Raw genomic sequence first — 27934 nt, 5'->3', positions numbered from 1 at the left:
GTCAGCTCTTGCTGCCCCGGAGCTAATTAAGTGGCAGCCATATCGGACACGGACTCCATCCCCTTGCCTGGTCTCCACAATGATTCTTCTCCAACCCATGATCTTGCTGAGTGAAGGGTTCAAGGCTTTGACATTGATGATCATCGGGTGAAAACTGCCAAACAATCTGTATATACCCGTGGCTGAGTTCCGAGAAACTGTATAACATGCCAAGCACTATCAGAGGTGAGTTTGCATAAGCGAGAGTTACCTTTGGGAAGAAGGAATTTATTTTAGTATATTAATTACATAATAGATGGGATAAAACTTACCGAAAACATTTAAATTATAGTATTCTGAGCTTTCTGTTTAAGTTAATGGAAGGTCATAACTGCAACTGGCAGTGGATCGACAGATTAGTTGAAGATTCTTTAACTTTAACTGAATTTAAACATCCTCAGACGGAGCTTAGGAACCCAACTCAAATTTGACTCCCCACATTCCTCAGCACAAGATCTTTAGACCCTGAAATGTTCTTTGTTTTGCTGTGGAAAATCAATCAGAAAACCAAAAACCTCTTCGATTTTCGCAATAAACTCAAAGGTGAAAACATAAAAGTTTCGCTGGCAATCAAATTGCAAACATAATAAGCGCATATTTCTGGTGATATTACGCCTCTATCGACTACTAACCTTGCAGGGCTATGGCCCATGGTTTGATGGAATCATTAGCCAAGCAGCAACAGCAACAGCAACAGCAACCACAATTAATTGATCATAATGGGCAACGGCTTTCAATGGCTGCGCATAGATTGGTTGCTTGGAATATGCACTCGAGCTTCAAGACATGCAATGGTTTCTGCTGGATTTCCGATTCTGGCCAAAAAAGACTTTACAACATCTTCAAGGCGCTACAACAGCAACAGCAACAATGAGCGCCAGCCAGCCAGTGTTGCCTCATCGACAGCGGCGCTGCAATAAACCAGTCGTTGGCGGGGGCAGTGTCGGAGGCAGAGTCGCAGAGCTAATCTTGCAACACAGTTGCGCAACAAAGAATCCGAAGCAACGGTACTAACGTGTTTGTTTGTGGGGCTTGCTGTTGCTGCCGTTGCCGTTGCTGCTGTTGCTGCCGTTGCTGCTGCCATGTTCTGTTCTTGGCAGCGGCAAGCAATCAGCTTTGAGCCAGTTGCGTGTAACAGGTTTTTCCTCTTGAATAACTGGGACTTTCTTACGGGACTTTTTCGGAGAGTTCTGCACAATGACGATGGAGTGGCGGAGTGGTGGAAAACAGGTTGGCATCGGCATAGACTCGCAATAGAATAGCAAGAAGAGCCAGCCCCGATCGGGCTGCTCACAACGGTGAGGCACACATTTCACGTTAGAACCAACGGTTCTCTAGCCAAGTTGCAAGCCGCAACAGCAGCAGCTTGGGGGCCAGGCCAGAACAAGTTGGCTGCTGGCAAGCTCTTCGTTGCGCAAGCGGCGAGACGGCAGCTGAAAACCAGCACAAAATAAATCCAACATGATTTAAGCAACGGAAAAACATGAAATATTAATGCTGATGCCTTCCCCCTCACTCTACCCCCCTCTCATACACTAGCTCTTCTCACTCAACTGTTGGTGGCTGCTGGTTGGTGGCTGCCTGACGCTGGTAACGGTTGACGGTTGCTTGCCTCTGCCCCCTCCCAGGCGCTAATGAACCGATCCGTTCCGATACGTAAAGGGCCCTCCTCTTGGGCGATTAATCCAAATCTGAGTTGGGTAATGCGCAGCTTAATCGTAGAACTCTTTTTGCCCGTTTGCAGCTGTTCCCAGATGTTTTTTTACTGCAGTACACAAACTTCTTCTGGAACAGAGAGAAATGATTCCTAAATTCAGTTATTAAATTCAAATTTGCCGCGCTGAAATTTCCCTTAGAAGAGTTTTCCACCTCGCTGACAATTTCCCTGCCATGAAAGAGCGAGCTTGCGGTTTTGGGGGTGGAAAGTGCTGCGCAGCCATGCCGAGTGCGTATCGACGCGAGTCTCGAGCCTCGCGTCTGTCCACTTCCAGTCCTTTCCCGTCTATGCACTTGGCATTATGCCTACTAACCCTATTTCGCAGCGAGTCCCATTTTTCCGCTGCATATGTATGCCGCGCACACACACACACATCGATTTTAGTGTGTGGAATGCGATTTTCCCAGCGGAGTGCGCAGGTGTATGTGTGTGTAGAAGTCCTCCCCTTTCCAAGCGGAAGCGCGCGTAGCCACCCCGCGAAACGGAAAGTTCGTGCAGCAGCAGCAGCAGCAGCGGCAGCGGCAGGAAATGTGGGTTGGTGGCACTCGAATTTGGGACACATTCCTGCAAAGGACGCAGCTTCGGTCAGCTGCTGCCAACTGCTGCTCCAGTCCGAGGAGTGCACCTGCAACCAGAAGCCACAAAACGCGCGCGCGACGCATCCACATCAATGCACACATTTTTCTGCACACCAAGAGCTCGAGAAAATTCGGGAAAACTCTTCACAGAAAAGGTGATCCAACGAAAGTGAAAAAACAATACAATTTCGAGCCCTGCGGCATGTGAAAGTGTTTAAAACTTAATTCAAAAGAGGAAAAAGGAAAAGGGAAAGCAAGGGGCCCTGCAGGAGACAGCCCTCCCCTAGGATCAAATCGATTTGCATTTGTGTGTGTGTGTGTGTGTGTGTGTGTTGCCGCTGAAAAATCGATTATTAAAGCCACTGGCAGGCCACTTTCCACTCGCCAGCAGCTGTTGGTTGTCGTTGTTGCTGCTGCCACGGATGGTGGCGGTGGTGTTGGTGGTGGCGGTGGTGGGTGGTGTTGGTGGTTGCGTGCCGCAATGTGGGAAATAAACAGTGGCAAGAGCAGCAGCGCTGGCAGAGACACACTTCCAACTGATTTGACGTTGGCGAGTTCCAATGGCGCTGATTCCACCGAATGCTGCAGCGCAGCCTTGCAGCCATCCAGCAGCTCCTCGTTGCATGTGCAGCAGCAGCAGCAGCAGCAGCAGCAGGATACGAAAGCGAGGATGACAACAACGAGGACGAGAGCGACAACGACTGCAAGCAGCCGCGGATACAGATACAGATACAGGCAAAGGCACAGTCACAGTCACAGATACACAGCAACAGCAACAGCAGCAACAATCGCTGCACAATAACCACAGAAGCTGCAGCACAATAATGTGGCCATAAAGGAAAATCTTTCAGCTATATTCAACAGTGAGAAAAAAAGACAGCTAAACAGTTAATCAAAGCGAGTAATTTATCAATCAGAACTATCGCTGCTATCGCACAACAGTGCCCCCGGGGGTTGTCACGTTAAGTATACGACGCGTACTTCCAGCTGCACGAAACGAAACGTAACGTAACGTAACGAAACGAAACGTAACAAAACGCAACGCAACGCACAGGTGCATTACTCCCCCCTCCCAGCACCCCGAGTACCCAGGCCCGAAACCCCCGCCCCCCACCCCGGTATCTACACCAATTGACAAGCAATCGCGGGCAGAGAAAAGTATGCGAGAAAAGAAAGAAAAATAAATGATATTTACCCGTCGTATGAATATGTTTAGAAGACAACTTTTAAGTGCACTTTCGTAAGGCTGATTTTGAATTAACTTATTTTCGATGTTGTGCTTCTACACCCACACAAAAAACCAAAAGAAATGACAGCCACAGGCCAAGGGCAGCAGTCGAACCACGAGCAATAAACAAAGTGAAAGTGTTAGGTAAATAAATAAAACGAGCAAACAAAACAAAAGGTTTAGGCGACCAGCAAAGACTCTCCTTAGACAGTTGCAGAAACGGCCGCCACGACGGATAGGCCCCGAGATCTCCTGCTGATTCAGCAGGCAAAGCCCTCAGGCAGCAACAACAACAACAACAACAACAGCAGCAGCAGCAGCAGCAGCAGCAGTAGCCGTGCAACATCGTACATCGATGCGGATGCCGCCACTGCCGCTGCCGTGGCCAGCCTGCGCAGCAAGGTGCCATCCATATCGATAATACCGCTGCCAGTGTCCACCACGATCGTGGCCAGAGGCGGTGGTCCATCGCAGCAGCAGCCGCCACCGCCGCCGCAGCTGACGCATGTGCGCAGCACCTCCAACAAGGCCACAGCCACATCTCCAGCGTTGGCCTTCCTCTCGGATGCCGGAGCCACTCCCCCGCTGGCGATACTGCAGCAGCGACCGCAGCAGCAGCACCAGTACCAGCAGACCGACAAGTGCACCGTCCTGAAGCTGGACATGCTGAAGCATCCCCTGAACACCACCAGCAGCACCACCACCACCACCAGCAGCACCACCACCAACAGCGCAAACTCGAGCGCCACGTACCTGCAGATCGAACAGCAGCTGAGCGAACTGGAGGCCGCCGACGAGGAGGAGGAGAACATGGCCAGCCTGCTGGGCAGCGCGCCACCGGCCCAGATCCTGGCCAATCAGCCCATCATCGTGAAGATCGAGCCGACGCAGTCCTTCCACATCGTGGACGAGGGCGACACGCGAGTGCTGAGCCTGCCCCTCAGCGATGCCGACAAGCTGGGCGCCAGCTGGATTGACCTCAAGGACATTGCCGGCCTGCAGGCGGGCAGCGGCGCCACGCTGCTGGACGTGTGCTTCGAGCAGGCCAATGAGGATGGCACCATCATAGCCACAGTGCAGCCCGAATCGGAAATGGAGCTGGAGGCAGAGCTGCAGGCCGAGCTGGAGGCGGAGGAGGAGACGGACCAGGAGCCGCCGGCACCCAAGCGATTGGCCAGGCAGCAGCCGTCGCGTACGCAGCACAAATTCATGTCGGAGCCCCCAGCCCTGGCCCGCTCGAGCAGCTTCAGCAGCCTGAGCAGCTTCAGCAGCATCAGCAACATTAGCTCCGTGTGCAAGCAGTTGCCCGGCAACGCCAGCGAGCAGTCCACCATCAGCAGTCCCGTCATCATTAGCCAGACGAAGGGGCGCAGTCAGGACAGGGACAGGCCCAAGGAGCGAACGACGCCACCGCCAATGCCGCAGCTCAACGCACAAAAGTCTGCTGCAACGACAGCGGGCACAGCTGCCACAGCGGCCAGAGAGCATCACGGCAGCGGCAGCAATGCCATGACAGGTAAATCGGATTAATAGCCATTAAGTTGCCAACTGAGTGGGGTTAGCCAGCGGCTTAAGCTGCTCCTTAAACCCTTTAATGGGAACCAATCTGGGGACTCGTCTTTGGTGCATCGTAATCCATTGTGAATCTCTTCTTTGGTTAATTTCTTGACCCCATGCAGTAGCTCTTGGGTTGGAACAATGGCCCATTCGGGGTTTCCCTTTGCCCGAATCTAAGAATCCAAAGATCGTAAGCTATGCAAATGCTCATTGCGCAAGCATCCTCAGTGGCAGCGGCAAGCGGCAAGCGGCAATTAACAGGCTGACACATCAGCGACTCCAGCAGCCAGCAGCCAGCAGCCAGTGGCAGTGGCAACAACAGGTGTACACACCCCACTGCTAAAAAGAATTTTCAATTTACAAGCCAACTCGATTTATTGGCTATTCACCTTTGTGTGTGGCTGCAGCGGCAGCGGCAGCGGCAGAGGCAAGTGTCCCACTTTCCACAGCCAAGCAGCCAACAGCCAAGCAGCCAAGCAGCCAACAGCCGACAAGAACATGTTTTGACATACTAAATAAGCCTCACTCGCTACGGCCATGTCTAGGTGTTCTTTGCCATTAGGTTCTGTTTCTGTTAGTTGTTCTCTTCTGCCCCCCTACCCATCCCTTGCCTTGCCCGCTGCCGTTTTTTGCGACTCTCGCTGCCCCCCCATATTCGCTTTACTGCTGCTCGGTAAGCAGACTCTGCCGCTGCTGCTGCTGCTGCTGTTGCTGCTGCTGTTGGTTCTTCTGCTTGGCTCATATTTTTACCGTAGCTCGAACCCTAGCGGTAAAAGCGTCAACTACAAACTATACAGTTAGCTGAATGGAGACTCTAGCCACAGAAAGACAGAGAGAGAGACAGCCCAAGAGCTAAAACATAATAGAATTAACGTCTGCAGGCACTCAAGCTTGAAGGGAGAGGATTGGGGGGACAACTTTTCCAGCTAAGCTGAAAGAAAAATTGATTTGCAGCGCTCCGAGCTACCAACGAGTGTTCCAGGCACTGACACGACTTCCCTGCCGAAGCCCCAAGATTGATCTATATTTTATAGTTTTTGTTGATAGTTACAGCTCTGGGCGGACGCACTCATTAGCCGGCCGAGGGCGGTGGCTGTGTGGCCCGTGATCGATGATCGATCACATGAAAATGTTACCTAATTGCCGTACCAACGGACTCAAGTAGAACTTGGAACAGTTTCAGAAGTCCAGAAGCTATGGCTCTACCGTTCAATGCTCTTTGTAAACTTTCCTGCGGGCTTTTGTGTTGTAGAATCTATTGTAATAATTTATAGAAATTAATTGGCTAATTTTTAATGATGAATACTCAATCATTCTCCATAATCCTCAACCTTTAAATGTTTCCAAATATTCCTTCAAATTCACAAAACTTGATTCACTTTCGTTAACTTTGCCCCGAACTGCTCCTAAACTCGTTTTTGAGTCAGCCAAGAGTCGCCGCATGCGGATTTGACAATGATTAGCCCACATAATAATAGTTGGCAAAAAAAAAAGGTTTTCTTCACTCGATGCGACCCTTTCTGCGGATGGGGCGACGGCGACCCTGAACGTGGTCGATGGACTTTGCTGGCAACGTCGTCATGTTGTCGTCGAAGATGTCGCAACGTACAGATTACGAGATGTATCTTGTCTATGGGGACTCACACTATCACTTTTTGTTGTTGTGCACAGAGTAGTAAATATATATCGATGTTTATTGTTGTAAACTGCCACATGAATTGGAGTCAGGTTCATTATAATATTTGGTTGAACAACGCTTTGCATTTCACGCTTGAATCTTCGCCCGACCATTAGCCAGGTCAGCGCCGCATGAGGCGGACTTCGGCTCCGATCGAGCGTGGCGAAGTTTCATTATCATAATTCGGAATTGGCCAAAACTTCATCGGGATTGGGTCTGCGACTAGGTCTGCGACTGGATGTCGTAATCCCCCCATATCATCTGCAAAATGCGAATTATGCTGCACACACAGACTGTGGCTCTGGGAGACTCTACTAATGGCTCAGCATCGTCGTATCCCCCAAACGAAAATCCATAAATTAACAAATGAAATATTAATTTATGGCCTGAGCGCGAAGTTGTGTGTTGTTTCTTGTTGCGATTTTTCAACATTTACATGGCATCCATCCTATTTTCCATTTTGCCATTTCGTTTTATATTTTTCGTTTTGTTGGCAAACATTTTAACATTTTTAATTGGCTGCAGTTCACCTTGACTGCTGCTGTTGCTGCTGGCTGACTTCTTTTCGAGCTAACTTTAATATTAATATACATTTAATAAATACAAAATATAAAATATAAAATTGGCAGGCAAGCTAATCTGCAGTTTACGGCATGGAAAGGGGTAATGCCGCCCGATTGCTGCCGAATAAGTCAACTGCAGTGCACACATTTTGCCCTAAAAAGCAATTGACCTGCTAATTGTGGGTGGCAGCTGGGAGGGCGGCAGCGACCGGGAAATGCGAAAAGGAAATGGAAAAAACAGCGGCAGCTTTCCCAAAGCTCACGCTCTCTTTGCGCAAAGAGAACGGAACGCTCGCTTTTAAGAGCGAGCCAAACAGCTGATTTGCCGCTCTCTCTCTCTCTCTCTCTCTCTATCGGGACAACTTTTTGGCGTTGGTTGGGGCCGCAGAGCGATTGGTTGCCATAGCGAATGTAAGGCCCAAAGCGGAATGCTGACAACAGAAAAAGTTGGAGAAGCGTCGGGCAGCAGCAGGCAATGGGCCGAGGGGAGCCCGCGGGCACGAAGGCAGATGGAAGAAGTCATCGGCACAGAGACACATATACCCACTCAGCGGGCAGCGCTGCTTTGGGGCGGGCTGGCTGCCCTGCCCCTGCCCCTGCCCCTGCTCCGTGCTCTTTCTCTCTCTGCCTTGTACGCGCTCTCTTTGGCTCTCTGGGGCTCTCTGCTGCCACACACCACACACACCGCATTGCGACGCTGCCACTGCCACTGCCACTGCTGCGCCACTGCCACTGGCTCTGCTGCGGCGCTGCCGCCGTACCGTACGTACCGACGACAACGAACTCGATAACATTTTGAGGCACGGCACGGCACTCTTCGGCTACACTTTGAATCGAGCGAATGCGGCGGCGGGTTACGATGCGCAGCGCGTTGTATCTTTATTATTAATTATTTGTTGTTGCTGTTTACTCTGTATTATTTCCCATCATCACTCACCAAGCACACGACGTGCGTATCCGTATCCGTAACTGAATCGTAACCGTGTAACCGTGTATCCGTGTGCTTTCGTCTATCCGTGTGTCTATGCGTTTCTATCCGGCGCGTCTCCAAGCGGCTCCGGCTCAAAGCGGCTCCAAAAAGCACAGCAACTAAACTAACGCGCGCGCGCCCCCCTCTCGCCACGCCACTGCCACTTTGTGCCTGTGCATGTGCCTGTGTGTGTGTGTGTGTGTGAGTGTGTCTAGCCAAAGTGCAACATCGGCAACGGCAGCAGGAAAATTGGAATATTGCAACAGAAGCAGCAGCCACAGCAGCAGCAGCAGATAAACTATCTGCCAGCGAGCCAGCCAGCTAGCTCTCCGTGGAAGTTTGTTCGGTTTCAGATCAAAACAAAATCATAGAATAAATATCTAATATATATTCAAATAGAAAAGAGAGAGAGAGCGAGAGAGCGAGAGTATATATCAATCAATATCGAGTGCATTAAAATTCCAAATCGTGCCTAATACAGCAAACAAACAACAAAAAGTAAAAAAATACAAAATTAAAAGAATATAAATAAAAACCAAAATGCAACTGCAACTGCAATGCGGTCCCCCCCTGCCTTTACCTCTGACCCGTTAGCGACGGAAGTGCCAGTGACGTAATACTCCAGACTCCGAGCGGCGGAGAGGGAATGCAAAGTGCGGCGGCGTCCCTCGACGGACACACGGATTCGATTGTGTAACAAAAACAACGCAAAATTTCAGTGTATGTGTGCGATCGATGCATGCTTGTGTGTGTGTGTGTGTGTGTGAGAAAAGGATATAAAATAATCAAAAAAAAATGCAAAATTAACACAAATGAAAAGTCAAATGAAAAATCCCCCTTCCCCAACGGAACCCCAACAGGAACACGGCCCCCGACCGCCACAACAAATTGGATAATTTATTGGAATAATCAATTGGCCACTAATCCGGCCCATCAGCAGACACTTTTGGATATTCATATGATACGATCGGGGGATTTGGGAGATTTGTTGAATGGAAATTGATTTGGGGACTGCTTTAGAGGGTTCAGTGGATCCACTTCCAATCCGTTCCAATGTTCAAACGATTCCCTGTCTCTCTTTAGAGTTTGAATTTGGTCAAAAAGATCCCGTTAGCAGTGCTCACCCACCTCCTGCTTCTCCTCCTGCCGGCCAAAGCAAAACTGTCAGCTAAAGTTTTCCCTGCAATCTTTCATAGTGCGCGCCCATTGTCTTCCCCATTCTGGTTGCCATCCCCCCTCCAGGTATCCGCACGAGATGCCTGCCCTTTTCTTCAGAAGCTTTTCTAGTTTGTCCCTTTGTAGTTGCTGCTTTTCCCATTGTGCAGCGTTATGATTATCAACAATTGTTATTGTTGCAGTTGCAGTTGCAGCTGCAAGTAGGCGGCTCGCTTGGGGTGGGGGCGTAGGGCGTAGGGCGGCTGGCAGACATTAGTTGGCAGTAAGTCACTGAGCGGCCCAGAGTTCAGAGCAGAGCAAAGTCGGTCGTCGCTTGGGGTCCCTGCTCCACCATCATCATCATCATTATCATCATCATCGTCGTGAGGCCTAACCACCCACCCACACATCCACATCCAGTTCTACCTCCTCCTTCTTGGCAGCACCAACTGTTTGCATTACCGTTAGTAGAACACACACACACACCCACACACACAGTCGCACGCAAACACTCCATGTGTCGTGTCGTCGGCTATAAGTGTGCCACCCCAGACTACCGCCCAACAGCTAGAAGCGGAAAACAGCCTAAGCAAAAGTGGGGGGGAGGGCAGCAGCAGCAGCAGCAGGGAGCAGCGGAGCCCACCCATAGGTCATTGGTCTTTTTCGTCGGCGTCAACGTACTGCGACGGCAACAGCAGCAGCAGCAGCAAAAGTAGAATCAACAGCAACAGCGACGCCGACTGCGATGCCATGTAAAGTTTGTCGTCTGCTTTTCTGTCGCTCTGTTGCTGTTGTTGCTGTAGTTGTTGTTGTTGTTGTAGCGCTGTTGTAACTGTAACCGCCATCGGCCTGGCCTCTTCCTCCCCCTCGCGAGAGCGCGTGCTCTTACTCTCCCTCTCTCTCTCTTTCTCTTACACTCTTTCTTGTCCCGTTATGCCGCTCTCTGCCGCTTTCCACCATCATCATCATCATCATCATTGGCTTGACCGGCTCGTTAGCTTGGGGGGTACCGTTAGTAAGTTCGTTGTCGTCGCTGCGAGAGAATTTTTTTCATTTTATTTTAACTGTTTTACTGGCGCTGCCTGCTGCCTGCTGTCCCTGCCGTATTTTGCCGTATTTCGCTGTGTTTCGCCTCTCTTCCCGCCTGTGTGCGCGCCGCTATTCATTTTCATTTTCTTTTCAGCCTTTCTTCTTTTCATTGCGTTCTGTCTGTATGTAAATCTCTCTCCCTCTCTGTCCCTATCTGCCTCTGTGAGCTGGCACAATTCCTGTGGTGTTGTTGCTGTTGCTGTTGCTGTGGGGGCTGACTGTCGCTTTGGTGACGTATTTTATATGTCTGCCGGGGGCTTCCGCATGGCCACCCCCAAAGCCACCCCAAGCAAGCCTCCAACAAAGTAATCGCGCTACACCCACTCCTCCTCCTGTTCGTGTAACCAAACGACAGAGACAGAGAGAGAGAGAGAGAGAGCGTGACAGAGCACCTAACCGAGCAACCAAGAGAGCGAGAGAGAGAGAGAGAGAGGGAAAAGTAAAATGTTTTCATATTCATTGGGTTTGCCGGCTCGTTTGTGTTTTTCCCGTCTGCGTGTGTGTTTGGGTCATAGAACTTTTTTCTATGTTCACACACACACACACACACATACACACACAGTCACACAAACACACCCACAAACTGACGATGAGATTTATGCGCTCGTTTCTGTGTGGCGCTCACTAGCGTTGCACTCTGCGGCAGGCAGCGTTTTTTCCCTATTTTGCCCCGAACATGGGGCACCCCATCCACGCCCCAACCATCGCCCAACCCTCTCGTCTGTCTGGGCACCCTTAAATCCCATTTCTCTATCGATTTTCCATGCTCATGTTGTGGATAATCACCGCCACAAGGGGAGTAGTTGCCAACCCCACAAGGGAGGGGAGGGAGCTGCCATAGAGGGGTAGTGGTGGTGGTCGGGGTCGGCCCAGTTCCTGTTCCTGTTCCTGTTCCTTGTGATGTTGGGGAAATTAAAGTGAAATTCTGGATCGGCACACACGCACAGGCGAGCGCGCATCGTTGGATCTTTCTTGTGTCCGACTCTGTCCATCGATGGACCAATTGCGATTGTGATCATTCCATTCCCATTTCCCCCTGTAGACGACTGGCCGCTACCGAGCAATATGCTGAGTGCCAGGACCTGGCCCTGGCTGACAGTGCGTAGCAAAAGTATTCACATGACTGGCCAAGCCATTCTGTACATCAAGGTGTTCAAGCTGACGACATAGACCAGTTCAGAGGGGAAACGAGTGCGCGCCTAAATGTCTTCCGGAATCAATTGTCGTGAGATTTTCGTATTTTTGGAAATTTTGATTTGGAATCAAACGAAACAGAGAAATCGACAAAACAGTCAGCATAGCAACAACAATAGCGGCGTCAGCAGCAGCAGCAGCAGCACCAACACCAGCACCAGCACCAGCAAAGAGACAACAACCAACGGCGGCAGCAACCACAAAAATCACTGCAACCGGAGAAGCGGCAATAACAACAGCAACAACAACGCAGTGAAAGTGATAAACCAGCAGCAGCAGCAGCAGAGGCAGCCACTGCCCCTGTCCGAAGCAGAAAAAAACAAAAACTCTCGCAGCAGCAGCAGCAGCAGCAACAAAAACAGTTTGCATATTCTGCAAAAGGGTTGAGCAAATGAACAATTAACAAATCATTGATGAATCGCTTTAAAGTTTAAACGTTAAACAACAAAACAAAACAAAAAACAAGCTAAAATATACGCGAACAAGTGTCTTATTAATAAATAGTTAAACAAACAAAACAAGCAACAATACATAACATTAATATATATACATATATATAACCAGATCCAGCAACATCAACAATTTAGTACCTACAGGCCTGACAACGTTAGATCATTATATAGCAATATACACCATATATACATACTATATATACATATACATATATACCTATATACATACCCAAATCGATTGGCAAGTCCCCCCTATCCACTCACAACCCCCTCTGTCTTACAAACACCCACACACTGTGATAGTTCTTGATTCACACGGAAGGAAATTCATTCGTAAGGATACAAATGTATATGGAAGCAAGCAGCGGATAGTAGGACAAGAGGAAGACCAAGTGCAATAAGAAAATTGGCTAACAAATCATAACCGAAGTGCAGCTATATATCTATATATATAACTACATAATAAATCCTGTATACAACGTTTTACACATTTACATAAAGTAAACCCTAAACTAAGGCGAACTCAAACAATTCTTTCGGCGGCAAAGTGCATCCACATTGCACATACGCGACGCAAGGCTCGCGGCATGTGTGTGCGGCTGAGTATATCAGCGGCTGACACAACTAACTCAAAGTGTACATAATACTTCGTGCAACTGCAACATCAGATAAACCCACAACAACAACAACAACAACAACAGACACGCGCTACAAACGTCACCAAAGCTACGCATTTCGCATTTCTCACTAATAATTATGTATACGCAACGGATGTTTGACATGTGGAGCAGCGTCACTTCGAAACTGGAAGCACACGCCAACAACCTCGGTCAAAGCAACGTCCAGTCGCCAGCGGGACAAAACAATTCAAGCGGTTCCATCAAAGGTAAACCAAGTCCCATTTACTCGTCCCGCAGCTGCGCCAGCAAGCTCTAGTTTACGCTGGCAACTCTCGAAAGAAAAATGTACCATCAAATCTCTTGATTGTTTTAGAATTTTGATTCTGATTTACCAGAGAGTAAATATAAATTTAATTTTAATTTTTTTTTTAATATTCCTTGGTTCGGGTTTGAGACCTTTGATAAGCCAACTTTCAAGAACTACTCAAGTACTTAAATTAAATTTTTACTAATACTCGTATTATTCCACTTGAAAAGTTGATTTATGAACTTTCATCCCACACAAAAAGAAATGGAAAATTGCACAAAATAGTAAAAAAAAACAACAAAAAAAACGATATATTGTAAAGAAACGAAAAAGCAATTGTAATTTAATGAAATTCAGTTAAGTGCGAAGTTTTATGTGGCAGAGCTGTGGAATTGCGGAGTCAGTTAGTCAGTCAGTCAGTTGGTCCCGGAATGGATTGCTGCCTCTGCCACTGATGATGTTGTTTGGCAGTGAAAGTCACTTGGGTTTCACAACAACAACAAAGGCAACAACAACACCAACAGCAACAGCAAAAGCCAGAGCAACAACCACAGCAGAAAGAGCAACAACAATTATTTTAGGGAAATCCATGAAATTCGTAAATGAAGAAAGACGCCATAACAACAACGGCCAAATGAAACATTACGAAACCTTACGGCAGACAGACACAAGCACACCTCCACAGACGGACGGACACACACGCATATTTTGCATAGGTGTGTGTGTGGTTTTTTTTCGCTTTTTTGCATTGACAATTCAACTAATTTGAAAAGAGGCAGCTAAGATAGAGAAAAAGAGACAGCGAGCGGTGCGACGCGACCCGACCCTTTCGCTCGCCCAAAAAATGATACAAAGATACAAATTGTATATGTAACAAAAATATGCGAGCAATAAAGAGATTCACAACAAAACAAAAAAAGAATAATAAAAACAAAATGGAAAAGAAACCTGCGAATTAAAAATCGCGCGCCAGCCATAAAAAAAAATGCGATATTGCAATGCCAACAACAAAAATTTCAACCAGCCAAATGAGCATTTACCTACATATTCATTTGTACATAAATATGTACATAAAGGGTACCTCTTCATACATACATATGTACATACATATGTGGGTGTTTCATCGTTTTATTGTCGATGTGTCTCTTCCATTGTATTGCACATTTTTTCAGCCAGGTTTCCATTTCGTATAAATCACAATTGAATGAACTCTATTTTTGGCTAAGAAGCAAAGGCAATTTTTTGCTAATTTCATAAATACATTTTACATGCAATAAAATGTAAAATGTTGTTTTATATTTTGAGCTTTAATTGTAAAAGATGTAACATTTAGTTGATTTTTGAAATTAAGTCATTTATTGCCTACCTGCCTGCTGATCGATCTTTTGTAGTCGTTTAGGTGTAATCATTATTTAACAATTATGCAGAGTCAAGCTCCGCTATAATTATTTCATAAAATATCCTCCAAGTGTAAATGACTTCAGTCTGGCTTTTGCCGCATTTATTATTAGCTTAATATTTTGTGCGTAAAATGTAATTTGAGTTCCCTGAACCCTTAAAGGGTCACCGCCACCCTTATCCGAAGTGCAATTAACATTTTAGTCAGGTATTATTTCTAACATAAATCTTAATCGCGACAGAAACCTCTCCCTCCCCCGCACCCACCTCTATGGCCGAGCTGCGTGTAAGAAATTAAGGCAGCACAATGGGGTTGTCAGAGGGGGTCGGGTCACTGTTACTTTCGGCATGCAATTTGCCTTTATGACTTCCGCAAATCAACTTTTATTCCATTATTGAAATTTTCACTTTTACTCCCGGGTGTTTTTTTCCTCTCCTTTTGGTTAGCAATGTCTCGAAAAAAGAGGAAGAAAAAGGTGAAACAGATAGAAATGTACGCAGGGGGAAAGAAATTTTGCGGCGTAAACAGAAAGTTGCCGAAATATACAAAAAAAGAAGAAGCGTAAAATACAAAATTTAAAAAGCGAAAGAGTTGACAACGAAAGCGTCCAACCGATGACGCTGTGGCCCTTGGGAGGCGGAGCAGCAGCAACGAAGAAGAGTAAGTGAGAGAGAGAAAGGGAGTGGAGAGGAGAAGCAACAATGAAATATTCAAGAAAGAAAGACCGAAAAAGTTTTGTTAAAGTGAAATGCTGCTGTCGCTGTGGCTGCGACTGCCTCTGCCGCTGATTGTGAAGTCTAGGCACACACACACACAAGCTCCCTGGCAGCGCCCCATGCTGGCCCAAGCCCTGCCGCCCGGCCCCTCCCCCAACCAACAGCTCCCCTTGTAGTCAGAGACCCCGCGAGATAGTGCGAACGCCCGTTAACACTCGAAACACAAACTATGAAGCTACAAAATAGCTGTCTGCCTCTCTATGTGGTGTGCATGCGTTGTACATGTGTGTGCGTGTGGGTTGGCAGCGGCAAAAGCACACACAGCACACAACACACAATCATCATCGCCAGCCAGCGTCAACATAGTAAAAGTCTAAAATCGACAAACAAAAAAAATTTATTTTCGGCGGTCATTCAACTCTCACGCACGCACACACACGCACAAACCAAGCACATAAACGCACGTCGCCTGAGCGATAGAGCAATAAAGCGTCACAAAGAGCGGAAAGAGACGGAGAGAGAGTGAGAGAGAGAGTGCGTGAGCGAGCGCGGTCGACGCCTGTTATGCGGGAGCGTGCGTCGACGTCGCGACGGTATCGGCGGGGACTGCGGCAGCGCAGCGCAGCGCACGCACATTACAACATCCCACAAGCACACACACGCACGCATAGGCACAATAGAGAAATACTTTCTATGGCTTTTGCTGTTCCCCCCTTGCTAAGGCCCCCTGCTCCAACAGCAACCACTCCTTTGCTTCTATTTTCTTTTCAAACTGAAATTATTATTATTTTTTATGCAGTCCAAGTTTTGGAGCCAACGAAAAGAGCAAAAGTTCAATAATGCGAGTGAAAGAGAGAGGGGCAGAGCGAGGGAGAGAGTTTAGAAGAGGAAATTCTGCTGCCCATTTTCTTTGTTTGACAATTATTGCGTGAATTTCCATGATTACCGCTGCTGCGGTATTAATTGCCTGTTGGAGAACGCTCTCAGCGAACTCATTTAACTTCCTCTCTGGCGGCCGTCCGTTGACCGTTAACTACTTTGGATCTGGCACAAGCGATAAAGTCTGTAAGAAGCATTTTGCTTGAATCCAGATCTGACTTTCGTGATAACATTTAAACGTACTTGCAGACCGCAGCTCTCACTTTGCATAGATCTTCACAGTGATTCAGCTGAAATGGTGGGTAAACCTATGAAATTATTTGCTAATATGTTTAGACATGATTACGGGACAGATTTTAGGAGAATTTTGAAACTTACGAACATTTTTATAGCTGTGCTTAAGTACTTAAAATGTTATTCCAAGAACTCAAGTATTTTTGGTGCCATGCAGACATATTTTAGGGAATATTGATAAAGAAAATTCTTCATTCTAAAACACTTTCCACCCACCAAATGAACTTTAATCATTTGCAACGGTCTTCCTTGTTTGAAACCATTATTTGAATGGGCTCGAATTTCTTTTGGTTTCTTCCCGATCTTTGACAGATGTTTGTAATAAGTTTTGCCGCACAACACACACTTGCACGTGTGCGAGCATGTTGAATGTGTTCGGGGCAGACATAAAAAAACTTAAATTTGGCATGGAATTTCCCATAACAGCGCCTTGTTGTGCCACCCCCATCAGTGTACAATGTATGTTCAGTATGTACTCATATCCATATAGATTTCGTATGTGGAGCATGCAAATATTTTGAAAATTCTGGCCTGTCTGCTGGAGCAAATACGAGCAATTTGTTCTTGTTTCGGTTGGAAGTTCATTCGCATTTGTCCTAGAAAACTGTAAAATGCAGAAACCACATAAATATAATATATGTATGTACATGCGGAGGTTTGTGTCTTTATTTGTTCTGATAATTTATGGAAACTTACAAGATTGCTGCCAAAACCACGCAGTGCGCAAATGACTGACACGCGAAGAGTTCAACGAACCGTGAGTAACATCACCGTAAAGATAACCCAAACTTTGACAGATACATAGTTCGATGTAGAACCAACACCCAATATACAGATACTTGTGTCTGCGACTTGACTTTAACATCAGTTCTGGCTCCACTTTAAGTTATGTTCAGATCACATCGATATGATATTATCTGTACTCCCCAATCGCTGAGTGCTTTGCCGACCATACACAATGATAGGCTTTGAAAGTTAATCGTTATCTGCTGTCTTTCACTCACAACTATTGTAAGAAAGGAAAAATAAACACTTTTTACATATAGTACAAGTGTTCGTAGACGAGATAAGCCCAACCACAGAATGTGTGTCATAAGGCCACCGCAACTTCAGGGCTTTATGTTACAGCTCTAGACAAGAAGCCTATACTCAAATGTAGACAAGAATCGCAAACCATAAAAGAGTACTAGAATATTCTAATATAATAATTAAACTTGTAGATAAACTAACACTCACTTTGTTGTCTTAATGAATCTCCATGAAAGTATGAGAAGAATAATCAAAAATCATATTGAAAGGCCATCAAAATCTAGTTTCTGTTAGTTTAATAATATCAACAATGATTCATCCCATACATTGATAACCTCTGGACAAATATAACTCTGAGTTCTATTGGGTTAAGTTATGTACTACATGCATTCATAGATGAAAATACATATGTACATATATATTATGTATGATGTACATATGTACATAATTATTTATATTATGACATCCGTTCCACCAACTTACATACAACTCACACAAATGAAACGAAAAAATGCTTTACCAAAACGACAAACGTTTTCATTATCCCAACGAGCAGCGGCAAAGAAATTAAATAATACTATTTTAGTAATTATAAAGCAGACATCTATTGCCATGCCTGAGTGATCCGCCCCCACACGGAGCTGCCCTCCCTGCCATCCACCCCAACAAGCGCCCACTCGGGCGCAGCTGCGTATCTTATCTATGCAACTCTTCGCATAGTTTAGCGTTTTGTGCGTGCGCTTGTCGCACATGAATACCCATACACAAACACACACGCACTCATATATTTAAGTATTTGTGTGTGTTCGCATCTATGTACATACATATGCGATTCTGTAGAGGCAACAAATAAAAGATTGCATGTGCCCCACAATGCAGACACAAACAGATTCACAGACATTGCATTGAGTCGCGTCGCCAAATGAATAGACAAATATGTATACACACACGCATACATTTGCGAGAGTGCTTGTGTGTGTTGGTGGAGCTCTATGCAAACACAGATACACACACAGTCATAGACCAAATGCAGCGCCAACGTTGGTGGAGGCAAAGGCAAAGCGCGCCAACAAAATGCGAAAACTGGGACAAAGTTGAACAGACGAGCCAAGGACGGATATTAGTGCGACGCGGCTCGGTGCGGCTCGGTGCGGCGCGAACAGTTGCATGATGAAGCGACGACTGCTGCGGCAGTCAGCAGCGACGCCCGCAGAGAGGAGGCGAAGTTGGCAGCGAAAAAGTGGAAAACAAAATGAATGTTTTCTGCTGCTGCTGCTGCTCCGGCAGTTGTTGTTGGTTTGGTCCAACAGCATATACAGTGGGCGCTCAATGGGATTGAGAGTAGCCAAAAAGAGTTTAAAATTCATAAAGATTACTCTAGATTACTAACAGACTATGAAGTGGAGATATGTAAAATAATATTGTATATTAGAAGGATTTGACTATCTCGTTCGTTACCCTTGAAGATAAATACAGCAGAATTTTAATCCTTAATTCATTTATCAAACATTTTCAAAGTAGCTTTAGATTGTGCCCGTTCTTTGCCTTATCGAGTGGGCACTGTACCTTTCGTCAGTATAGTTTTAGCTCCACTGAAAATATTGTTGTTTGTTGATTACAATTTGCATGACGCCAGCGGCGGTACAGCCACCAGGGCGGATAGATGCACTTTATCTCCCTCTCTCGCTTAGGTTTTCCTTCTTTTTCTATTCCAGTAGCAAAATGCAGTAGATGTGTTGTTGTTTTTGTTAATTTTGCAGACATTTCAGTCAAAAAAACAAGAACTGAAGACAAATTTTAATTAATGGTGGAAAAACGAGTTTGCCTGGTTTCCATCACCCAGCAACAACGACAATGAATGGATTTTCTTTTAGAATTCTTTTTTTCCACACAGATTTCGCAGATTTATACAAGTGTGTTTCTAAACGGGGAGATACGGGCACGGTATTCGTAGAGTTCGTGTTTCTGAATGTCTCTGGGGGTCTCTGGGGGTCTGGCTCAACTTGAAAATTCTTGTTTTGGGCAAATCGCAAGCTGCTGAAAAACGGCTATCGGCCAGTGGCAAAGCGCCGATGCTGAGTTCTTTTTGGCTGATGCCTTAGTCAAAACACTTAAATACCATAAATAATTGGCCGTTTAAGTGCACTCGTTACTGTTGCCGTTGTTGCGCAAAAATCTAAACAGAAAAGCTGAAAAGCAGAGCCAAAGGAGTCAGCTTACACAGAGCGTGTGTCGTGTGTGTGCTCTGTGTGTGGCTTTTGAGGTTGTCAAGGTATTTTTTCGGTTTGTGTTATTCGCGAGTTGAGTTTCATTTGTGCTGCTGAATACATAGGTGCTGCATTTGAAGCGTACATTGAATGTACATGAATAATGCCTTAGGCCTACTTTTTATGCTGTCGAGGCTGGGTCTGCCGATGTCAAACAAACAAATAAATATGCATTAACCCATGCGAATTCCGTTTCCATCGTATTTAGACTTAAAATAAGAGGAAATGTATTGTGTTTTGGGAAAATATATGGTATGGTTGGTGTGTGAGTAATACATAATGAATATGTGGATATATTATGAGCTTATCCTGTGGGATTGATTGCATGAATCTTTCATAAGCTTTCATACTTCTCAAAGATACATTTGCTTTAGAATCGTAGAATTTTCCATTTATAATCCTGATGGTTTTCATGCTATCTGAGCAAACATAACATGCTTTTAGTTGTCAATCGCTTGGGATTTTCAACGCATTAGAAGCTTATAAAATCGATGGTGAATTAAATGGTGAATTTTAAATAATAGCTGTCGATAGCTTATGAATAATAAATATCTTCTGACTTACCCAATTTAAAGCGACCAAACCCAGTGCATTCGCATTGAATCTGAAATATACAAATTAAATGTTGACTGTTAGTTAAAAGAACATTTATAAAGAACATTTCTCGCAATGCTGTGACTCATGCGGGAGAGAAAATCATACATTTCTCCCACTCACTGGTCATTTCTCAATTGTTTTCTCATCACGACATCCTCACGTGAGGCGTATACGTGATGTTTTGGGAAACAATATACACAGTAAATTTCGTATACGTCATGTAGGCATAAAAAGCTGACTAATTGTGGCCAGAAACCCATAAAGGTATACGCTAATAATTTACTGTTGGGCAGCTCAATAAATCTGAAAGAAATGATCAAATTACTATGCATCGACACGACGAGTGGGGTAGAGGAGCAGTGCAGGGAAGGAGTGCACGGGTGTTGAGGGGAGGGACGAAAAGAATTACATCATTTGGTGAAAATGCTCAGCGTTTCGTTTAATCGACCAAAAATGGCAAAATTCTTCCGCTGCCTGTGGCTGCTTCTTCGATGGTTCTCGTTGGGTCAATAAACTTTCGGGCCCAGTCAAAAATTTGTATATGAGAAATTCTTTTGTTGGCAACAAAAGAAAGAGCGCGTCACGTACAGCTGTGTGGGACAGGGACGGCAACAGGGAAAGAGAGAGAGAGAGAGAGTGTGAGTGTGAAATGTAAACATTACAGAAATGCCAGGCCATCTCAGCATCTCCCCATTCCCATCCGTATCACCATCACCATGATGATGATGATGATGAGTGTGGCCAAAAAAAGAACTGAGCGCAAGCGACGTCCGAGGAACCGTTAGCATACATAGCTGGGCGATGGGCAAGAGGGGCTGGCTGGCTGAGCTTTTAATAATGATTAAATTATGTATTAGAATGCGGCTCCGAATGGGTGAATGAAATCGGACTTGGCAAAACTCTAACGGCATTCGACAAATATGCAAACACAAAATAATAAGGCAGAAAGAAAGCGACAAATTTGTACGTAGCCAGCTAGCCAGCCAGCATGCTAATGCCCCTCTCTCTCTCTCTCTCTCTCTCGTGCTCTAACTCTAACGGCACTTCGTACAGCCGGCGAAAAGCCACGCTCCACTCTACCACTAACACTACCCGCTCCTCGTCATCTTCTGCCTCTTCTCTCCCGTGAGAGGTGCTACGTGTGGCTGTTTGTGTGTGTTTCACTTGTGAAAGCTGAAAACGGGTTTTCTATTAGCATTACTTGGCGGCAAAAGAATGAAGCACGACGACAACCAACACAGCAAGAGAGTGCCAGATCCAAAGGCAAGCAAGCAAGCAACCCGCTCTTTAGCTGGCAGTAACAGTTGCTGTAGCGGCAGACGGAGCCCCAACAGCATTCTGACGCGCTCTCTTGGCTCTCTTACGTGGAGCTCTCCCGCTCCGGCACAAGGCAGTCGGTTGGTGCATTGACCCCACATCGCGCTGACCCACTTACGAAGCTGCTTTTGCGAATGCGAATTGCCGAGGCGAGCTCGCTCGTGCCGCTACCTCGCGAACAACTTGTGCAATAGCAACCTCAGCAGCAGCAGCAGCAGCGACAGCAGCGGCAGCGGCAGTTCTCTGCTTTGACCGACTGCTGCGCACAGTGGTTCGTTCTAGCGGAATTGATTTCATGTTTGATGTAAATGCAAAGTGCACAGCAAATTACTTTGTTTATTAAAAGAAAGAAGTATTCTAAGTAAATTAAATGCAAAAAAGTAGACTTATCTACTATTATTTGGTTGATTAAAGGTAATTTTAGTAGGTAATATTACAGAACAATAACCGCATAAATAAATACAATGATTAAAAGACACCCAAAGATATGAAACAAGACAGAGATTCAACTTCACAGTTAAGTTCCACTGTGGCGTAGGTATTATGTGTATTTTTTATAGCACTGCTATAGTTTCTGGCGTTGTTATTGTTATTTTATTTGACTTTGCGTTCGCCGCAGTGCCAAAAACTGCAATTCATATGCAGCGGTTCCCCCTCTCTTACTCTCTCTTCTTCCCTCTCTGTCTCTTCACACATGTCGCTGCATATTAATTTTCGTATTCACTTGTATGGGTCCCTCTGTACATTTTTTACTTCGTTTCTTTGCTGCTGCTTGTTTTTTCGCTGCATGCATTTGCAAATAAAAGAAGAACATATTAATTTTGACTTCTGGTTATTGCTGCACCCAGCAGAAGCAGCGGTGAAAGCCGCGGGGGCAATGCAAATGCATTTCATATGCAAAATATTTCAGTTTTTTCCCGTTTCCCGTTGTGTGTGTGTGCATTTGTGTGTGTCTGTTGCTGGCATTTTCCCCATTCAGAATTTATTTTATTAAGCGCTTTTTGGGCAGCGTTTAAATTTGTTTTGCTGCGCGCAGGAGCCTGTGGAGGTGCCTGGGCGATGTGTTAATGGTGGAGCTGCCTGGGCGAAGCAAACTTGTTGGTTGATCAACAGCAAATTGCAGGTTTTCCTCTGTCACACCGCTTCTTTCTCCTCTGCAACAGTTAGTGGCAGGCACTTGATTAACGAAAACTTGTTTTCCTTCTGCATTATGCGTGTGCCACAAGTGCAGGGATGATTCAATATTACCTAATACATTGCTGAATGGATGCGAATTCTTTGATCTGTATTGTGTTGAGTATCTAATTATTGGAGTATTAACAATGTACATACAATAAATCAAAGCTAAAGCGTTAAGAAAAGTTCTCTCACAATTATTTGCACATTTATTTAGTTTAAATTGTCTTGAAAATATTTTATTGGAAACCATCCCAATGAATAATCTTAACGTGGATGTCACTGCTCGCTTGACATTTTACATATTCTTTTATCGATTTTGTCTTTGAGAGTACAATGTACCATTTGTGTTCATTTAATTTAATTTAGCTTCTTTTTTGGTTTCTGCCTTTTTCGACTAAACAAACAATTTCACCCAATATTTGCGTTCATTTCGAGTATAGTATGTCATACATTTGTTTTCTTGCCGAATTGTATTTACAGTTCCGAAATGGCAAATAAAACAATAAAATGTATATCATGACACACTTTTTCGAAGCCGTATTAAACAAATACACACATTTTTATGCACATATTTGACAGCGTTATTTGTTAACCCCAATTTTTGACAAAGTTATCATAAGCTAATACGACATTTCCTGTAAATTCTATATGTATGGTGCAATAGTCAAATTTCGACACAGAAAAAAACAAGTCTTCGGATTGTAATTGAGTGAAACACAACAATTGAATCTCATGGGATGATGAACACTTTTTATAAAGAACATGGTACTTACCTACACATGTGGTTTGGTAATCAGTAGATCTAACACAAACCTAAAAAGAAAAAGAATAAAAAAGATATAATTAGAAAATTATTCTCTTAAACCTCATAAAGATGTAATATTAACAGAATACATACATATTAACATTAAGAACCATTAAATAATATTCATCTAATTTGTCAGTGCAGTAATTAAAATCCCTGTTTGCCCCACTGTAAGAGTCTAGTTAATCTCTCTGCCACTTTTCGTTGTCGGTTCTAATGAATGTCGTTGCATTGAGGTTTTTTTGTTGTAAACGTAGTTAATACTTGTACTCGTGTACATGTGTAACTGCTATCCGTTGAATTACCAATTTCATGGACTGCATACAAATGAGCTTATGCCGCCCTGCCAGCGTGCCCCCGCCACCACCACTTGCCGTTGGGGAGGGAGCTTTGCATATTCATTGACTGAACATAGCGGTACGTGCACCACTACTTCTCTCCCCCCGCGCTCTCTGGTGCAGTGCAGCCAGCCTACCCCCGTCTTATCTGTCGAGGGCCGTAAACACGCACAGGCCCGTAAACTTCAGCCTGAGAAGATAAAGATTTATGTTGGGCTTTTGGGAAAGCCTTACAAAGCCATTCCAATTTTACCCTCCACGAATGTTTCGTAATGCCCGAGAATCATACTATTCAACTTTAAAGCGCTTTAAGTGACTGACCCCCTCCACGCTCCACCCCTCTCGCATTTCATGGCATAGCCCACTGGTGACGACATACATTTTGAGCGAGTCAGCGACAATAATTAAATACTATCTGTCTGTCGTCTCTTTGTTGCATTGAGAGAGTGCTTTCGGCTCTCTTCCCTTACACACATCGTGTGCTAAGAGAGGCAGCAAAGAGAGCGCCAAGAGCTAAGAGCTCTGCTGCAAAGAGCGGAGAACTTTCTTTTCGATTCTGTTTTGGTTTTCTTTTTCTCCTCGCTCGGCGAGAATGTTTACGAGTGTGTGCATCGGCATCTGTGTATATGTGTGCGCTGTGTGATACTGCCGTGCGGGAAAGGTTCATTGACACTTGAAAAACATTCAGTCAGTCACTCACACTCACTCACACAGCGAGACTGACAGTCGCAGGCTCTCTCTCCCGCTGTCGCTCATCATCTGTCACACATTTCTCCGATCCGATCCAAGCAGCGCAGCCAGCGCAGCGCAGCGGCTTGCTTGGCACATTTTTCAAGCCGCGTTGTGTTTTGATTATACCACGTCGCTGCCGTTGCTGCTGCTGCAGCGTCTGTGTTTGTCTCCGTGTGGTTCAGCGCGCATCGTATCTCTTCTCATCCTCGTGGGTAAATACGCAAAAGCGCCTAGATTACACAATAGCCCCACACCAGACGAGACGAAGCTGCTCTCTCTCTGTCACCCTCTCCATCTCTCTCTCGTTTGCTTTTAAGTGCAGCACTGTCCAACAAATGCTTGGAATCAAACTTTGGAACATATTATATTTCAGTTCTAATTTCCATCTAAATTTTAGTAGTTACATTTGAAAAAAATAAACTCTTTAATGCAAAATGCTCGCCATGCAGTTGTGTTCTGCGCTTTGGCAGGCAATACTTTTTTGTTGGACAGTGTGCGCTGCTGTAAATTGCAGTAAATTCTCACTTTGAACCAGTTCTCAACCAACCGATGCCGCACTGCTCTGTCGCTGCGCTGCTGCTCTGCGGCTGCTGTTGATCAGGAAGTTGCATCATCGTTGAAGGGATTGCAGCACGGGGAACCCCAAACAGCTGTCGCACTATTCCTCTTCCTCTCTCTCATCCCCGTGCCCCTTCCACTGCTGCTGCGGTTCTTTTTGTCTGGGCAGACAAGTGGCTTAAGGTACGTAGATACCCATTGGCATTGTGTTGCACGGATAATACATTACACTACGAGTATTGCGCAATAGTTCCTTGGGGTCGATTCGGCATTGTCTGAACTCTGACAATGGAGAGGTGGATACAGGGGCGTTGCCTATTGGGCATTGGTTAAGATTATGAATGGAACTACAGTCTATGGTTATAAGGAAAGCATTCAAGCGTTTTCTATAAGAACTTACTCCACGAACTTCTTCACAGAATGTTTCTTCATAGAAAATATTATTCCAAATACATAATTCCAATGCTTAATCAATGTTAATTTCTGTCTATTGCAGCTCAAATTGAGATAATTCCATGCAAAGTGTGCGGCGATAAGTCATCGGGCGTGCATTACGGCGTAATCACCTGCGAGGGCTGCAAGGGGTTCTTCCGCCGCTCGCAGAGCTCCGTCGTGAACTATCAGTGTCCGCGCAACAAGCAATGTGTGGTGGATCGTGTTAATCGGAATCGCTGTCAATACTGTAGACTGCAAAAGTGCCTAAAGCTGGGAATGAGTCGTGATGGTGGGTGTACCAGAGGGACCAGGGACCAGGGACCAGAGCAGAGCAATGACCAGCTAATGATCTCTCTTCTTTTGCAGCTGTAAAGTTCGGCAGAATGTCGAAAAAGCAGCGTGAGAAGGTTGAGGATGAGGTGCGATTCCATCGGGCCCAGATGCGCGCCCAGAGCGATGCGGCACCGGATAGTTCCGTGTATGACACGCAGACGCCCTCGAGCAGCGATCAACTGCATCACAACAGCTACAACAGGTGCAGTATGACCGATATGAGAATGATCCTCCATATTGATGTGTCCGTGTGACCCGTTCGACCCAACCCAACCCGACTTACCCGTCCTGCTGCTGCTCCACTTTCACTTCCACTATCTTTATCTCTTCTCTGGTCTTCTCTTTCTTTTCATTCCTGCTCCCCCCGTCCTGCAATGCTCCTCTTGTCACTCAGCTACAGCGGCGGATATTCAAATAACGAGGTGGGCTACGGCAGTCCCTACGGCTACTCGGCCTCGGTGACACCCCAACAGACCATGCAGTACGACATCTCGGCGGACTATGTGGACAGCACCACCTACGAGCCGCGCAGTACAATAATCGATCCCGAATTTATTAGTCATGGTAAGTGCTGACCACCTGTCTATCTGTCTTTTGTTCTTATCAGTTGTTAAACTTCTCTTCCAGCGGATGGCGATATCAATGATGTGCTGATCAAAACGCTGGCGGAGGCGCATGCCAACACAAATACCAAACTGGAAGCTGTGCACGACATGTTCCGAAAGCAGCAGGTGGGTTTCCACTAAGCCACCCAAAAGTATGCCATGCCAAAATATTAATACCACTCCTCCCATAGGATATATCGCGCATTCTCTATTACAAGAATCTGGGCCAGGAAGAACTGTGGCTGGACTGTGCCGAAAAGCTTACGCAAATGATACAAAATATTATCGAATTTGCAAAGCTAATACCGGGATTCATGCGCCTGAGTCAGGATGATCAGGTGAGTCCAGCTCCCTCTCATTTCCATAGAATGTTTAATGCTAAATGTGCGACTTTTGTACAGATATTACTGCTAAAGACGGGCTCCTTTGAGCTGGCGATTGTTCGCATGTCCAGACTGCTAGATCTCTCACAGAACGCGGTACTCTACGGCGATGTGATGCTGCCCCAGGAGGCATTCTACACATCCGACTCGGAGGAGATGCGTCTGGTGTCGCGCATTTTCCAAACGGCTAAGTCGATAGCCGAACTCAAACTGACTGAAACCGAACTGGCGCTCTATCAGAGCTTAGTCCTGCTCTGGCCAGGTAAGTTGGTTCCACCCTCTTGACCCTGCCATTGATCATTAATATTCATTTGAACTCTTTCCATGGATAGAGCGCAATGGAGTGCGTGGTAACACTGAAATACAGAGGCTTTTCAATCTGAGCATGAACGCAATACGGCAGGAGCTGGAAACGAATCATGCGCCGCTCAAGGGCGATGTCACCGTGCTGGACACACTGCTGAACAATATACCCAATTTCCGGTAAGAGCACCAAAATTATTCCATGTCTTTCACTCTTTTATAATCTTATGGTAACTTTGCAGCGACATCTCCATCCTGCACATGGAGTCGCTGAGCAAGTTCAAGCAAACACATCCGACCGTGGTATTCCCGGCGCTGTACAAGGAGCTGTTCTCAATAGATTCGCAGCAGGATCTGACATAACATGAACAGCAACAGCTCATGGAGACGTCCGCGGAAGATGTTGCTGAGGATGCGGGTGCGGGTGCGGGTGCGGGTGCCACGGGGTGTACTTTGCCACCTGTCACGCAGCAGTCGCTGCTCGAGGACTGAGCCCACAGCAGCCGCAGAAACAGAACGAACGATGGGCAACAGCAGCAGCAGCAGCAGCAAATATAGAAACAGCAGCAAATACAACAACTTTATCATGATTTAAGCTAGCATACAACCAAGGATGTG

The 27934-nt window shown here is 45.8% G+C and overlaps 2 protein-coding genes across 5 annotated transcripts; both read left to right on the top strand.

Annotated features, from left to right (window-relative positions):
- Window positions 1-191: 191 nt before the first annotated feature.
- Window positions 192-27865, top strand: LOC117890291 (probable nuclear hormone receptor HR3). 4 transcript variants are annotated; one of them, XM_034795058.1, is made up of 9 exons: window positions 192-225; window positions 25754-25981; window positions 26059-26227; window positions 26420-26589; window positions 26653-26756; window positions 26822-26968; window positions 27032-27275; window positions 27346-27496; window positions 27559-27865. In XM_034795058.1, exons 1-9 carry the CDS (start codon window positions 207-209, stop codon window positions 27677-27679), a joined length of 1353 nt encoding a protein of 450 aa, XP_034650949.1. In that variant the 5' UTR covers window positions 192-206; the 3' UTR covers window positions 27680-27865. The 4 variants fall into 4 exon arrangements, with proteins under 4 accessions (XP_034650949.1, XP_034650947.1, XP_034650946.1 ...); XM_034795056.1 differs by lacking the exon at window positions 192-225 and adding an exon at window positions 3783-5078; XM_034795055.1 differs by lacking the exon at window positions 192-225 and adding an exon at window positions 3904-5078 and having other exon boundaries at window positions 26426-26589.
- On the top strand, window positions 11639-12554 carry LOC117890292 (uncharacterized protein DDB_G0281497). Its single transcript, XM_034795059.1, has one exon. It carries the CDS (start codon window positions 11778-11780, stop codon window positions 12153-12155), a length of 378 nt encoding a protein of 125 aa, XP_034650950.1. The 5' UTR covers window positions 11639-11777; the 3' UTR covers window positions 12156-12554.
- Window positions 27866-27934: the final 69 nt, after the last annotated feature.

This window comes from Drosophila subobscura, chromosome E (assembly GCF_008121235.1).
Source record: "Drosophila subobscura isolate 14011-0131.10 chromosome E, UCBerk_Dsub_1.0, whole genome shotgun sequence".
In the NCBI taxonomy this organism is placed as follows: Eukaryota; Metazoa; Arthropoda; class Insecta; order Diptera; family Drosophilidae; genus Drosophila; species Drosophila subobscura.
This window is presented reverse-complemented; position numbering and strand designations above follow the sequence as displayed.